The 16,718-nt window shown below is 38.4% G+C and overlaps 1 protein-coding gene across 1 annotated transcript; it reads left to right on the top strand.

The window, feature by feature from the left end:
• Positions 1-423: 423 nt before the first annotated feature.
• KRT23 (keratin 23) lies at positions 424-16,188 on the top strand. Its single transcript, XM_050935238.1, has 8 exons — positions 424-840; positions 4,916-4,998; positions 6,206-6,362; positions 9,330-9,491; positions 9,598-9,723; positions 12,394-12,614; positions 14,177-14,208; positions 15,626-16,188. Exons 1-8 carry the CDS (start codon positions 424-426, stop codon positions 15,727-15,729), a joined length of 1,302 nt encoding a protein of 433 aa, XP_050791195.1. The 3' UTR covers positions 15,730-16,188.
• The last annotated feature ends 530 nt before the right edge of the window (positions 16,189-16,718 follow it).

Below are 16,718 nucleotides of genomic sequence, written 5' to 3'. Positions count from 1 at the left end.
ACCCAACCCTGTTCTGACCTTTAGTAATCTGTGTAATTCAAGAAACTCTTCCCACCATAGACAGGAAAACACAACATATTTACTGTGAGATTAGACTCAGGCAGAGCTGATCCTGCTCCACACCTACTGCAGCTAGCCGCACCTTACTGTTATAATAAGAGGAAGGGGAAAAAAGAAGAAAAATAATTGAACATGGTATGCTGTTGTTGTTCCAAATAACAACAGTGTATGCAGACTCATAAATGGTTCAGAATTGACCAAGAGGAAACACATATTTAATGATGACACAATCCTGTTGCTACAGTCATTCACGTAAGGAAACTCCCACAGGGAAAGGCATAAAAAAGCTTAGGGAAGGTTGAGAAACTGCTCAGTTGGTGCTAGTAAGTCAAACGTTGGGTTAGATCCCTAATAGATGTGACCATGAACTCCAGCCAAGGCCATTTCCAGTTCTCTTCTGGATCCCACAGGGGTAGTGCAGGGTGTGATTTGGCTCTGCTAGGAAGCTCCTACAGATCTACAAGTGCACGTGGAGGGGCCATTGGCACATCTGTCTCCATTTCCTCCACCAGGCCCCTCTGGCATTCCTCTGGAGCAGGGGTATCTTGGGGAGCCTTTGGCAAGAGCCATGGGGATAGCATCTTTCTGAATGGGAATGAGAAACAGACCATGCAAAACCTGAATGACCGTTTGGCTGCTTATCTGGAGAAGGTACGTTTTCTGGAAGCAGCTAATGCTCAGCTGGAAAGCTGTATCTCGGAGTGGCACAAGAAGAGGTCTCATGAAAAGAAGCGTGACTTCAACCAATATGAGCAAAACATCACTGACATGCAAAGACAGGTAAGTCAGAGCTGCATTTGGCTGCACCATTCTGCATCCCCCCTCTGTAGAACCTGGGAACTCCTTCAGGCTGACAGCCCTACTTTACAGAAGCATAAATAAAATATTAGAAACATTAATGAAAGTGGTTACCAGAGCTGTGCATAAAAGTCCATTGTGCACTCAAGGAGGTGGGAGGGGGATAGGAAAGGGTGGAAGGAAAGAGAGGTGTCAGAGTCTATAGATGTTTGTGATTATAGAAATTAAAATACTGTCAAATGTTCTTTTTTTTTTACCTGACTTTGTGAACTAATCTGCAATTTCTTGCGTAACATTCCCATTAAATGCCCAATGTGGTAAATCACACAAAGAAAAATTGTAAAGCAGGAAAAGTGAAGAGACTGCCTTATTTCAAAGGAGGAGAACGGCAGATTGGACTGTCTAGGACTATGGGAGCGAGGGAAAGTACTGGCCTATTGTGGAAACTAGAATGGGGGGTTAAAAGTTCAGAAAATCTGCAAAAGTCATTCATGAATGTTCCTTAGGAGCACTGACAAAGATACTACAAATCTTCCAAATAATTCAAATCTTGTAGGTTTTATACCAAAAAACCATAAAAGTCTTGTGCGCAGTCTAGAAATATGAGTCAGACAGCAGATGCCACATAGAAACCATTACCTACAACTGTTCTTCCTCCTGTCTAGAAGCTCCTTGCAGCAGGCTTTGGCTATACCAAAGATATTTATAGACAAGTATTGAAATCATTCCTGAAATCACACTCCAACATTCCCAATATAGCACTTTTGAAGGGGATAGGTTTTGCAATGCCTTAGGAAATAACAGAAACATAGAAGAGCTCACAACACGTTTGTAATGGAATGAACAGAAATACACATTCACACAGGCTATTCTTAGAGATACCTTTGTATTTCGTTCATTGATTTCTGCGGTGGTGGAGGAGGGACATATAATGATCATATCCTAATAGAAAAGAAAAATGAAATGTCCATTCTAATTATGAAAACAGCACTGACAAATACTCTTTGGCATGTTTTCACTGTAACTAAAAAGTGAATTTATGGTTCCTACCACTATATCATATTAGCGTTCAACAATATGTCTTTCAAACTCATGTATCTAAAAATGTAAGAATAATATTAATATGCATACATAATAAAACCTAATTAACTCAGTAATCATCCTGTGACTAATCAGAACAATTAACTTTACATGACCATGTAAGGCAAGAAGCAAAGTTACTCAACAATGCTAACTAGTTTTTAAATGGCACTTTTTGTTGGAATGGGGATGTTTAGGATTTCCTATGACCTTCAGAACTTTCTTCCAGAGATACCTGGACATTGGCATTAACTGGCACCTTTGCTGATTTACGGTAAGGAGGCCTGGGATTGAATAAACATTCCTTCTCACTGCTAAAGGTGTTTCCTTCAGGCAGAAGATGAGGGACACTGGCCCCAGGCAACGCATAAGGAAAGCTAGTTCTACTGCTGCCTTGGCCTGTTCTGAGGATAAAAACAGGTCATCAGTTTCCAGGCCTGTCAGTTCAGCAGTGAATTCATTTTAAAAGAAAAAAAAACCCTCTAAACCAGAGATAAATACTTAGTCTCCAGCTAAACAGATTTTCTCACATCTTGTATGAAAGCCCAGGGAAGTTCTGATTCAGGGGGAAAATCCAGACCTACAGAATTCACCCATGCCAGAACCTTTCTTAAAAAAAAAAGAGAGATTCAGAAAGATTAAAAGACCCAAATCATAGGATTGATCAGGATAAAGCTCTAAGTGAGGGACGCACTGTACCACTAATATAACTCTTGTATCTACCATTCACAGTTAAGGTGAGTTATTCAGTAGTTACTAGCATCAAGCCTCTTAGACCAAGTATGTATTATTTTATATACCATTCATAGAGGAGGTGGGATAGCAGATGGCTATTTACAGTGGGCACCTCAGACAGCTTTAATCCAGAATTTTTATTTATTTTGGAAGGAACTCCAGCTAACCTCGTAACTGCCACCATTGTGAGTGACAATGAAATAAATATGTATTAATCATAATGAATTAATCATGTATTAGTCAAAGTGCCCATATTTTCTGTTTGAATGTGGAATAGGTCCAAAAAGAGCTTGTATCAATATCCATCATACATCCATAGAGCAGTAAAATTGTTATGGTATTACACTACTGCTTGCAAATATTTACTGCCTGACCATGCCTCACTGTTGAGGACTTCACTGCTATTTTAGCTGTGGATGCATGCTCTTCAAAATCAAGATTCCTCCTTACAATAAAACCTGGAATTTGCAGTTTCCTAAGCTAACAGATCCCATCTCCATGCATATGGTACAAATGATACAGGCCTTTCAGCATATTATCTAGTACTTTGTTAAATCTACCTTTACAGCCTCAAACAATAGGGTTTAGTGTTGGCATTAGGAATGGAAAGTTGTTAAATTATAGCTGTTTCATGGTCAAAGTAAAACAAATGGAAAGGCTTGGTCTAGTTCTAAGCAGATAGATATCCGCATTCCAAAATCAGCAGCAGCTAGCATTCTAAGGGCTGGTCCACACTACGGGGGGAAATCGATCTTAGATATGCAACTTCAGCTACGTGAATAACGTAGCTGAAGTCGAATACCTAGGATCGGATTACTCACCCGTCCTCACCGCGCGGGATCGATGTTCGCAGCTCTCCCTGTCGATTCTGCAACTCCGTTGGGGTTGATGGAGTTCCAGAATCGATATAAGCGCGCTCGGGGATCGATATATCGCGTCTAGATGAGACGCGATATATCGATCCCCGAGCAATCGATTTTAACCAGCCGATACGGCAGGTAGTCTGGATGTAGCCTAACTGGCATTCTTCAGCAGTCCACAGTGCAATAACAGTAAATCCTACTTAGTATATTTCAGATTAAGTCCTTCACTTCTTTGCTTTTTAGATGCCATGGACAGAGTCTCTTTTACACTAAGGCCCTTACAATGTCATTATTTTGATTGTTGATTTGCTATATTATAAAATGGCTACAGAACTCAAGACACTAATGGAGCTTTCGGATTGGCTCTCAATTAGGCTCTTCCACAGTATAATCTATAAAGCTCAGGAAATAGGGTCAATTATTATCTTTATTTCTTTTCCCTGCCAGCAATAACTAACCCCAGGCTGTCAAACATTTAGGATATTATTGTACTTCTCAGCTGGCCTTCATTATGCCTTAGGGCAAAACCTGAAATGTGCTGTAATTGGCCAGGAATATACAGTACTGTATATTTTGTGCTATTGATTGATTAATGCATTCCAAGGACACCTTGATTTTTCTATTAAAAAGTCAAGTTGGAGCACTTCAAAATATTTTTGTCATGTTTTATTTTTCCTGGTTTCTTGCTGACTAGGTACAGAAAGTTTTATTTGAAAAACCACTGGATAAAGATATTTCTGTTTTAGGAATATTTTCACTTTTTATTGCCATCTAAGTGTTTAGCGAAGGCTGAAGTGAGAAATTTCCCTGTGATTACCTCTTTTCTCCTCCTCCTTGTTAATTAGTAAAAGACTTGATATGTCACAGTTCTTAGTTCATGTTAATTACATATTCAATGAATGGTTTGAAGGGAATGGATTGCTTTTAAGGATTTGGGACGGAATACTGAGCCTTTCACATTCATATCAGCGTTCAAACCTACCCCAGGTTGGTGGAGACTGAAAGCCATTACCTTTTGATGGCTTGCCCAGTATCTTCTGTAAAATGAGCTAGTGCTCTTACTTACTGCCTTTACAGCAGGCTTGGAATTGTCACTAACTAATTTCACATTGCTGGTAGTCTTAACATGGGCAAGAGATGACATTTAGTGAGACTTAGGTTCCTAAACACCTAAGTCACTTTTGAGAGTGAGGCTTAGGCTCCTAAGGAGTTACACACATCTAAATACCTTTGAGATCTGGGCCCAAGTCACTAAGGTGCATTTGAAAATTTTACTCTAAATCCATTCACACTTCAAACAATAGGAATGGCAGAATAGCGAAAGACATCCACTATATGGCATATCTGTGGGAACTTAACTCTCTGTCTGTGGTTTACAGATTGAGGATGGCAAGATCACCAATGCCAGTATTCTTCTGCATATTGATAATGCTAAAATAGCATCTGAAGATTTGAGTCTCAAGTAAGTTCTTTCTTGGCTTCTTCATATTTGTAAGAAGGGTGAAAGGAAATAAATCCAGGCTTTGTCCATGATAATATAATAAAACTTGCTTCTGGTGAAGTTCTTTGGTGACATCTGATCAATAAAATGAATGTATAGCAAAAGGAATAGAGAGAAGAATGAGAGCTTAATGTTCAGATTACAAAGGACTGCTGAACAATCACAAGTCACTCTGTTTATGTTCATACATCAGGGCCTGAAGAGCAAGTTTTACTGCAGGTGTTTAATTCTTATCATAAAAAGTATGTAGAGATGGTAAGGCTGAATATAAATTAACTCTGGTCTGCACCTCATCCTCTCCCCCAGTTCAACCAAATTATTCTCTCTCCTGTGGTCTTCAGTTCATTCTTCCTGACTCCTACATGCCCCTCTCCCTCACTACCTTTTGCAGGTCTCCACGGTGGGGTTGCCACAGTAACTGAATCACTCATTACTGGTTACCAAGCTATTTCATTGAGCAGAACTACTAAAAATTGGAACTGTGAAGCTTCTTAAATGGAAGGGAATGTTGTTCTGTATAGGATTTCTGTGTGATTATTGCATTCTGAAGAGAGTCTGGTGAAACATTAGTTGACCCCACAAAAATTATAGCGAGGAAGAGATTTTGGTTTCTCTTATATTTGAGATTGGGGAGCAATCAGAGAATCAAAGGCTGTTCCAGAACTGCAGTTTCAAGTGTTGTTTTTGTCTGGGCTCTTTTTGCCCAGGAGGTGTCAACTTCCTAAATGTGGCTAACTTGAAGAGTTTTAAAGGATATTACTAGCTAGTTTTTAAGCAATTTTTACACACAGTGATTTCACTTGGCTTGTATGGCAATCACTTTGTGGCAAACTGCAGGAGACATTACATTATAGATGCTGTTTTAAAATCCCTAATAGCAATTATTTTTTTTTGAGTTTTGAAACCCCTGTTTCTAGAGCTGTGCTAGTCACAAACAAGAAAATTAAGAAAATGCTGTCTTGTTCATTTCTCGTTATCATATAGGGGAGTGGTTCGGTGACATTTCATTTTAAAGGATTTCTAAGAAATAGCAAAGAATATGTTTTTAAAAGAGCCTACTTTCTTGTGATTTGCCTGAGCATTTGCTTTTCTTTGATGCTATTCATAGAGAACTCATGAATTCATCTGTTCTCAGCATGCATGTTTTGCCTCCTTTTTCCTGGTAAAGATATGAGGCGGAGCAGTCTCTCAGGCAGGGAATGCAAATCAGTGTTGAGAACCTGCGTAAGGAACTTGACAACCTGACCATTGCCACGACAGATCTGGAAATGGAGATTGAAGGCATCCAGGAAGAGCAGATCCTCAGGAAGAAAGACCATGAGAAGGTAGGAGAAATCTAGACCCTAAAATCCTAATTAATACAGTTTTGCTAATGAATGGACCAGTTTGTGTAATATCTACATCCTATAAATGAGGCAGATAATTCATGGCCCACTTGTGCTCCCACTGAAGTCAATGGGACTCTTTCCATTGACTTCAACGAGAGTTGGGTCCAATCCACAGTTTGCATTACACATGATCTAGTGGATTAGGATTGGACCTCTTTAATTCTAATCCCAGGTATGTCCTTGGAAAGTTCATTTTGCCTGTTTGCTTCTCATTTACTCCACCTGTAACACAAAGATAATAAAACTTGCCTATCCTACAGGAATAGTGTGAGAAATAATTAGATAATATTTGTGCAGTGACTGCAGATGAAAACCACTGAGATAATTATTATCATTAGTTGATACAGCACCATTCATGCTTATGGTCAGCAAAGCAGATAGTAGAAATGTTGTATTGAGTTTCCTAAGGTATGAAATGATTGTTACTGGTGTGTTCACCCCCAGATTTACCCTCATACTCTGGATATGTCAGTTCTGCAAATGAGGTTTGCTTTGAGATTTTGGTTTCATCTGAACCCAAAGTTCAGAATGAAAGTTTGAAAGAGACTTGGGCAAGAATGAATACATACAGATCAAAACTGAAGAAAATGTTTGCACAAATTCCTCCAAAGTAAAAACTAATTACTTTTCCAAAGCTCTAAACATAGCTAAATAGACAGTACTTAATGTTCGTAAGCCTTGACAATTAAACCTTACTACTCTGAATTCTCGCTTTGTTGTTGTGTTGTATATGTTGCTACTGCCACACAGCACTGTGCCACTGCTTGACAACATGACATTTTCATGCTGACTGCTATATTGTTGTTCTTAGTTGTTATCCATTGTAGTACCTAGGTACCAAGTATCCTGCTCGGTGATCATCATCTTTTAAAAAGTGGAACAGAAATCCAAAGGGAAGATGGTAAAAAATCACACTTCCATTGGCTGACTCACTTGTGTACCCAGACATATTAATAAGCTATATTATAGCAATTTTTGGAAGCAGGACAATCAAGAATGACGTTACTATGTCCAGTCAATCTGCATTTCAAATGCTGTAGTATCATATCTTTGAGTGTTGCTTTTTCTGGGGGTGTTTTTGGAAATGGTATTTAAAACATGAGATTACGTTACATTGAAGAGAATTTTACCAAACCTGTTTGACTTGTGCTATAATTATGTTGTTTACACAGTAATTATATGTTTTCATTTGACTGCTCCTCTAGTAATTACACAGAATTTTTAGTCTTCTCCTATAAACTTGGCTATAGTTTCATAAATACTATGCATGCTCTGAAAGGTGAAATTACAATTAGAGTTGAATGAATCTGGATGGTTTCAAGTTCTATTCAGATAAACATCCAAATGTGGCAATACTTCTTTCAAGTGTCTTGCATCTAGAAATAGTATGAAAACAAGTTTTTTTGCGTTTTGTGTTGAGTTCTCTGACCCAGTCCTACATGCACTGAAGTCATCAGGAGCAGAAGCAGGCTGCTGGTTCTGGCCACGTCAAATACACCATGACATTACCTACCCACAATATTTAATCAAACTTTACTGAACCTCCCAAAAAAGTTTTGAGCTCTGGTTTGAGTCACATTTTAGATAAAGATATATACTGGCTCTTATTGTGGCCAGACTAATTTGCAGATCCATAAAAACAATTGAATTTATCTGGAAAATCATCCATCTCAAGTGGAAAACAAACTATTTTCTCACCCAAGAGGTGGTCTCTCCAGTTTAAAGTCATGTCATGGAGTCATGTTACTGGGTGACCTGGGGGAAGTTTGGCCTGCTCTTGTCCATGCTGTACCTGTTTTGCAGGTATAGAGGACTTCAGTCTCCAGGATGGTCAGTAGAACATCTTTCACCAACAGAATATTAATTTTAAAAAGAGCAGTCAATAGGGCTTGCAGATTGTCTGCACCAGTCTCTGGTGAACAGAAGCCCAGCAACCGAGTGGGGATAGCCACAGCTCAAAAGTTTCGGTATAAATATATCAGAATATACAGCTTGTCTAAGGAGGCACACTTCCAGCTCTAGGCTCTTTGTTAAGTATGCCTACAAAGCAAGAAAGTGGGGGAGGGGTTTGCAGGTTGGAATGAGGCAGCCCTTATAAGAGTTTAATCTTTTGACTGGTATGAGTGTGAGACTGGTGAGGTAAAACTGATTGGATCTGCCATCTACATTGTAAAGAAACCCCACAGAATTCTTATTACATAGAGGGCTCCACACCTGCCCTGATGGCTTGTAGTACATTTTGCAGATTAAATATGTATTGTGCTGTAGACAAACAAAAATCACGTACATTTTTTAGGAAGTGAACTCTTCCATTATGGAATTTTGCAATAGGAATAAAAGCAACTTCCTTTCCAGCCAGTCAGAATTCCCTAATGGTTTGGGAGCTTCCATGATTGTCTTCGTTGCAGCTGATTCTGCACAATAATTTACTCACAGTGTCATATGATAAAATAGTGTTCCAAAACATTGGGTCTGGAATCTGAAATAAATAGTCAGATGAGTAAATGCTAAAACCCAGATAGATGTGTGTTCCCTTATTATAAATGGAGAGTCAGTGCAGGCAGTGCACTTTCCTGGCTGAACAGAGAAGTGGCATGAAAATACAAGCTTTTACTAAGAAGTTAAGAGACCACAAAGCATAGGTAGGTGAAAGTCTTTCTGCAGGAAGTGTAAAGTAATAATCTTTAAAAAAAATAATTTAAATAGATTGTTCTTTTTAAATTAAATCACAGTGTGTTTTAAGATTATCCAGATCAAACTAGTGTGAGATAAGCAGTCGTTAACTGTGTGTATAACAATTAATTCACTATAATTAAACTAATCTTTTAGTGCTACTTACTGAAAATAGGAACGAAGGGGACAAGGTGTATCTACTTATTTTCTCTTCTCTGCTAATATGAATAGGATATGGGGGCGCATCATTCATCAAAGGATTTCAAGGTCAATGTGCAAGTGAATGCAGTGCCGAAAGAAGATTTGGCCAAGATTTTAGCAGGGATAAGAAAGGATTATGAAGCCATTATTGAAAAGAACCACCAAGGCCTATTGGTCTGGTACAAAGAGCAGGTAACAAAGGAATACATAAAACTTCCTTCTGCTGATTTCACAGAGCCCTATTTGCATAAAAGATTGACCACTATCAGTCAACTTTTCAACTACTTTTGCTCCACAGACTGCAACTGTGTCCCCAGCGGCAAATATCAGCCCAGAAGAAATACAGAGCAATGAAAGTGAAATCAAGAACCTGAGGCGGACCCTTCAGGCCTTGGAGATTGAGTTGCAGGCACAATTTAGCAAGGTATCTTCTGGGGAAATCAATGGCAGGTCACTTTTTATCCAGTAAGTTCTCTAGGAATGCATACTTTCATCCAAATTCTGCCCTCATTCACACCCATGCAACTACATTGACTTCTGTGGAGTTATATATAAATGAAAGCAGAATGTGGCCCCTTTTGTCTATATTTAAACTGATGGACACTTGCAAAGAAGGCTGTTATACCGCCACCATGTAGAAAATTCATTAGATACTTCCCTTCTTGTGACTGCACATGGAGGAACAGGAAGAAATGAGTGAGATGACCTGGAAACCAGCCAGCAAGGTGCTCCAGTAGGGGGAGGGGGAAGGCTGAGGAGTTTTCCTAGTGGTCCAAATATCAGGTTTGGAAGATCATGAGATGATATGTGAAATCCTACTACCAACAGTCACACACACTAGGAAGAATATTGGCTGAAAATCTTAAGAATTCCTCCGATAGGGTGACCAGATGACAACTCCAAAATATCGGGATCGCCATAGGGGGAACGCCTTTTCAATTGTCACACTCACCACATCCAGGTCTTTGGCGGCATTTTGGCGGTGGGTAATAAATCTTGCCGCCGAAGACCATTAGTGAGTGAAGGATCCGCCGCTGAAATGCCGCCGAAGACGTGGGTGTGCCGGGTGAATGTAACAATTGAAAAGGAGCTCCCCCTGCCTGTTACCACTGCCTAATCAAAAACAAACAACCAAACAAAAACTCGCCGCAGTGCACGAAACAAAATATCGGGACAAAAGGCGTCCCGACCGTACTGTGGTCAGGATGCGGGACAAACTGCTCAATATCGGGACAGTCTCAATTTTATCGGGACGTCTGGTCACCCTATCCTCAGATTTCCCAGAGATTAAAGCTCCTGTGTCCATGACATGGAGAGCTTGGAGTAATACTGTATAATAAGAGGAAAACTGACAAAATGATCGAAGAAATGTCTCATTTACAAAATATAAAAGTGTATTTTGCAACTCCAGAGAGTGGAAATCTGTAACTTCCAAAGTCAATAATCTAAGGTTAGAAAAATTCTGATATGCCATTGTATAACATGTATATTTGCCTCCCTTTTTAAAACTAATAAAAATTATCCTTTGTGATTTGCTAACACCCCAGATATAATCTTTCAATTTAGAAAAAGTTAATTACATAATAAAATGTACATTTGGCGTCAACCTATTGTTCCCTTTTCATTTTAGACCACTGTAAAAACAAAGAGAGTCACATAGGAATCATCATAATTGAGCTGCAAATATAACCTTAACATTTCACCTTTCTAAAAAAAATTTCTGGATATGTCAATGTTATGTTAATAACTTTTGCAAAGGTTATTAAGAAAAAAGAAATGTGACCTCTGAAGATCATATTAAAAAGTTATATCCAGAAAGAGGAAATATTTCTAAAATTTAACTTGAGATTTATTTATGTTTACTTAGTCCTTGTGGACACCAATTTCAGATTGATTATGATAGCTAATGTCTGAGAAGGGCATGACTGATCACAGTATGAATGCAGCTTTATGCCACTGTAATTCTATTTAAAACAGGAGCTATACTGTTGTAAAAGTGAAGCACCACAGTGGTGAATCAGGCCAGAAAAGTGCTAAGTATTATTATTACATTACTGCTGTTGATAAATAGAATAATCAATTGTTTGACCACACTTTGATTTATTATGAAATATACTTTAGAGACCAAATAACCAGTGTCAGTTGGGTTTATTAATATGTACAGGAAAAAGATTCTATGATACCAGGCTCCAAAGAGCTATACTATGTAGCGATGTTACATTCATGTTACATAGATGGTGTGCTCTCCACGTTATACTTTTCAGCTAGTATCATTTATATGATGATTTTACAGGTTACACATCTCTTTACACATCACTAAAATCCAATTCATCCGTTTGTCTCAGTTCTCTAACTTCTTCTTCTGTCCCTTCTTTATCTTTTTTTTTTTATACTAGCATTCCAGGTGCTGGTCCATGAAGGTACTTCTCTAGCATGTACTAAGACATAGAACAAATGGACTTTGATTTTGCAAGTTTCATTTCTGTTTGTGCCAACTGCCTACCTAATCAAATGCCAAGAGTTATGGTATACTTAGACTACGGTAACAGGATTATTGTATAGGTCAGTTTAGGTATATCACTGTTACAATATTTGTGCTTAATGTTATTGTTGTTTAATGCATAGATAGATAGATAGATAGATAGATAGATAGATAGATAGATAGATAGATATGCTAGCCAGCATATATTAGTCAACAATGCAAAAATGCATTTGTGTACCTTTTTGTGAGGATTGTGCATAATTATGGAGATTGTCAGAGTCCAAGTCAGGTGGGATCAAAAGGCCATTTCAAGATTTCCTTAAAGACTGACTCGGTTACCCTTTGAGCATAGAGAACAGGGATGGGATGATTTAGGCTCCATTCCTGCAATTATGCACATACAACACTTTATTCATGTGAGTAATCCTACTGATTTCAATGGGATTACTTACATGAGTAATCATGCATATAACTTAAATGTTTGAAGGACTAGAGCCTCACATTTGGAAGCTCTTCCGGTTAGGGACCGCACCTTCTGGTATTTTTGTACAGTATACACTGTAGCCACTTCATAAATAATGATACTAGTCTTGGTATTTTCTGCTCTTTCAGAAATATGCCCTCGAAGGTACCTTGGCCGAGACCCAGGCTCACTACACATTTCAGCTCCAGAATATACAACAATTCATCTCTAACTGCGAGGAAGAGCTGAGTCAACTCCGCCAAGACATGAAGTGCCAGAACAATCAGTATAAGATCCTCCTTGGGATCAAAACCCGCCTGGAAAAGGAGATTTCTACTTATCGTCAGCTCCTGGAGGGAAATGCTGACGGGTAAGACAAAGCTAACCTAATTTGGGTAGAGGAGAGGAGAGTCTTTATGTTTATGTAACATATTTATTTATGTTTAATCAGTATTTGTGGGCACCATGAAGATGGTAGTAAACATTGGTATTTTTATGTGTGTGGACCATAATAAGACCCCCAGATACTTACTGCACAGTGAAACTTGCATCAATATTATTTTGATTAACTACATTTATTTAACAAATATCTGCATGTATTGCTCTTGTGTCTAGTAATTGGGATACTTGAATTATTATGATATTTTGTATTTGTATAGTAACTTCTATCCCAGGCTCTCAGAGAACTTTAGAAATATATACAAAATAAATTCACAATACCCAAGGAAGGAAAGTACATTTAATTAATGCTATTTTATAGGTAAGCAAACCAAGACATAGACATGAGAAATGCATTACACAAAGCTAGAATTCACCCTGTACTAGCTGAAGCATCTCAAAGTCTTGTAATGAAATGTGCTGAGTACTGTGTAACACCTAGGCTAGATTCTTCGGGGCTGTGATAATTTAGAGTTAATTTGTTTACATCTCTCTCTATATATATATATAGATATATATATAAACTAAATATAAATATAAATTTATAAATTTAACTAAAATTTAACTAAAACAAAATTGTTACTATGTTCTTACACTGTATGTGATTCATTTGGACTCAGGAAAAGATGGAAATTTCCCTAAAATTATTTTTTTATTTCCAGCCCAATTTGCAGTCTAAAGAGAAGAATGGAGATATGTTTGAATAGGCTTTGAATAATCATCCAAATTCACAATTGCCTCCATACTGCATCTCTGAAGTTTTGCCCCTCACTAATGAATTATCTAGTCTAGCCACTCTTTGACTCTATGAATCTCTGCATTTGGAAACCTCTTAGCTCACAGTTCTTTGTTCTGTCAATTAAAATTCACAACTTGCTTCTAACACATGAGATCTGGGAATTAACTAACCAGATGGAGGAAGTTTATTAGTACACCTCTACCTCAACATAACGCTGTCCTCAGGAGCCAAAAAATCTTACCGTGTTACAGGTGAAACCATGTTATATCGAAATTGCTTTGATCCACCGGAGTGTGCAGCGCGCCCCCCCCCCCAGAGCACTGCTTTACCGTGTTATATCCGAATTCATGTTATATTGGGTCGCATTATATCGGGGTAGAGGTGTAGGTAATAGTAATTCACAGCTCTGCTGCTGAAACTCCCAGAGAGCACTCTCCTCCCAAATACTGAACTCCTTATCAGAAACCACAATGGGCCCAACACTAACCATTTATAGGACATGATGAAAGATACACTTTTCCTCAAAAGCAACAACAGTAAAAAACAAAGGAGGGCATTTGAAGTAGAAATGGCTGGACCCAAGAGTAGTGAAGAGCAAAATCCCTCATGGTAAAAAATACATGTGGCCAGTTTTTGTTTTTGCCCTTTAGATATTGGCATGATGGTCACATTAGAAATACCGCTGATGGACATATGAATGGATACTTGAACTGAGAATATTCATTTATTTTACCTTAATTTTATTATCTTTACAGAATAACAAAAAACTTTGAATCAAGCACTAAAGGTAAAAACTCCTTATTTTGTTCTCTAGAGTAAATACTAATCACATTCACATTGGATGAAATTTATTCCTGTGTGGAGGGTCTATGCAAAGCTTATGCACAACTTAAGTCCCACTTAAGCCACATTTTGATATGGTTTAACTGGTGCATATGTCTCATGCAGGGGTGAATTTCACTCAGTTTGTCAACACTGCAATAGGAGGTGTGATTACAGCTCAGGTAGGCACTTGTACTATCTTTAATTTAACTAGCCCAGCTAAAAATAATAGTGAAGCTAGATGTGGGCTAGGAATATGAATACATACCCAAGTGGATTGGGTGCACTTGTAAGAGCTTGCAATTAAACCAGTCCTGCTGCAGCGTCACTGATACTTTTAGCTGTCCTAGCTAGATTAAAGATAGCATGGGTATGTCTACCTGAGCTGCAATCACACCTTTTTGTTGCAGCATAGACATATCCTCAGTGTGTGCTGCTGCGTCCACCAGCTTGTAGCCATTTCTTGGTACAGACTTCACCAGTTACTGAAATACACCATCCACAGCTAAGACTCTAGCTCAGGCCCTCTTGGTCCACAACAGGAACAGCAGCTCCACAAGGCAAGCTAAAAAGCAGCATCCCCTTTGGTTGAGCCAGTAAGTTTGGGCTGTTTGGCCGGCTGCAAGTCAGTGCTGTCTCACATATCTATAGACAAAATTTTGTCTTTTTCACATATTTCTTTTAGACACATTAAGACACTTTGACTAGAGACGTGGGCAAATATCTTTATTTATGTGATAACCTAAAGGTGAACTGTCTGGATGTGTCTATTATCACTCAATTCTGTGTATATAAAAAATCTGCCTTTGTGTATTGGTGTCCAAAATTCAATATGCAAGCACTGAGTGGTTGTGTTTGTTTTGCATAAAAGGTGCATACTAAGTTTTGCAAGAGCAAATAGCTGTGTCCACAAAGTGACAGTGAAAAACTGGAAGCTACAGCTGACAGTTTAGCCCTAGCAGGGTCAGAAACCAGCATCAGAGACTAGAAATCAGTTTGTACCCTGATTCAATACCAATTTAAATATACAGCATAAGAATGTTCCCATGTCAAGCCAAAGGTGAAACATACAGAGCTTTTTTGACTAGCAACTCAGACAGAAACATTTCACCATCCACATGACATGCCATAAACCTATTTATGAACTATAGTACCTCAGAAAATCTCTTCATGGCTACGTCAGGTCAGGGCCAATGAACATATAGCATTAAATTTTTAGCTGATATAAATCAGAATAGCTCCAACAGCTTCAAGAGAACTATGACAATTTACCGTATCTGTGGATCTGGCCCATAAGCTATGTACAAAAGCAAACTTTCCCCTGCTTGGTTTCTTTTCAATACTCCTCTTGCCTAATAAATCTCTTATTTACTTCCCTTCAGAACACGCTGGAATGACCAGTGGAAAGATCAAAGCAATCACGCAGGACAGCGTGAATGGGCAGGTGGTGTCCTCCACCATAAATGAAATCAACCAGCAGATGTGAAGCAAGGCACATCCTAGGCCCTGGCTCTACCAATGGCCTAATATGTGGCCTTGGGGCAAATCTCTTTCATGCTCTGTGCTTCAGTTTCTCTCTGCGGAAAATTAGCACAGTAATACTTACCTTCTTTGTAAAGCACTTTGAGAGCCACAGATGAAAAGTGTTATATAAGAGCTAGATGGCATTATCTTTTTTTAAAGAAAAATTCTTTTCCCCCCAAGACATGGAAGAAAAGCTTGGTAATGAAAATGACTCGGGAATGTTGGTACTGAATGTGCTATACATTTCTCACCAGGGCCATGAGTCTGCTGACCTCCTTCTATAACTGACATATTGTTGTTCAAACTGACTGTAACTTAATGTGAATTTAATTATTTTCCACCTTTGCTGTCAGTCTCAATTACCTTTTATCTTTTACAATAAATCCCATTGTCTGTAATAAACTCTATTCAAATACTTTCACTGGTAGTTGTTGTTTTTTTGCATTAAAAAACTAGCGGGCGGCAGATCCAAGAGGCCTGAAAACCTTGTGTGTCTTGGGCAAGTGTGAAGCTGGACGGTAACATCATCATCAATCATCATAATAATCAAAGAAAAGGGTTGACACTGTGCACAAAATCCTACACCTGCCAAGTATATAAACAAGGTACATTAGGCGTTTCCTGTGTACAACTTTTTAAATGTCTGGTTTTAAATATATTGTTTTTAGCATTATTTCAAAGTATATTTTAATGAAATGCCCATTCTGGAAATGTGTGTTTTCTCTTGAAAACCAACTGTAGAGAAATCTGCCTGTAAAATCCTCCTTCCATCAGTCAATATAATTAAATTCCTCTTTTTCATCTATATTTTAGAGTGAGTTTGTCCAGATACATCCTTCAGGCTCCGTCTTTGAATTCCCAAATTTTCTCTGTGATCTGATTAATCCAACCCATCACTTGACTGTTTGCCTTCCTAACAGAAGCTCATATCCCATGTTGATGAGTGCTGTA

This window comes from Gopherus flavomarginatus, chromosome 25, assembly GCF_025201925.1.
Source record: "Gopherus flavomarginatus isolate rGopFla2 chromosome 25, rGopFla2.mat.asm, whole genome shotgun sequence".
NCBI lineage: Eukaryota > Metazoa > Chordata > Testudines > Testudinidae > Gopherus > Gopherus flavomarginatus.
This window is presented reverse-complemented; position numbering and strand designations above follow the sequence as displayed.

Coding starts and splice junctions, on each gene's coding strand:
- KRT23 (XM_050935238.1), top strand. CDS start 424: ATGAACTCCAGCCAAGGCCATTTCCAGTTCTCTTCTGGATCCCACAGG. Junction 12,615..14,176: donor CTGGAGGGAAATGCTGACGG/GTAAGACAAAGC, acceptor TTATCTTTACAG/AATAACAAAAAACTTTGAAT. Junction 14,209..15,625: donor CTTTGAATCAAGCACTAAAG/GTAAAAACTCCT, acceptor ACTTCCCTTCAG/AACACGCTGGAATGACCAGT.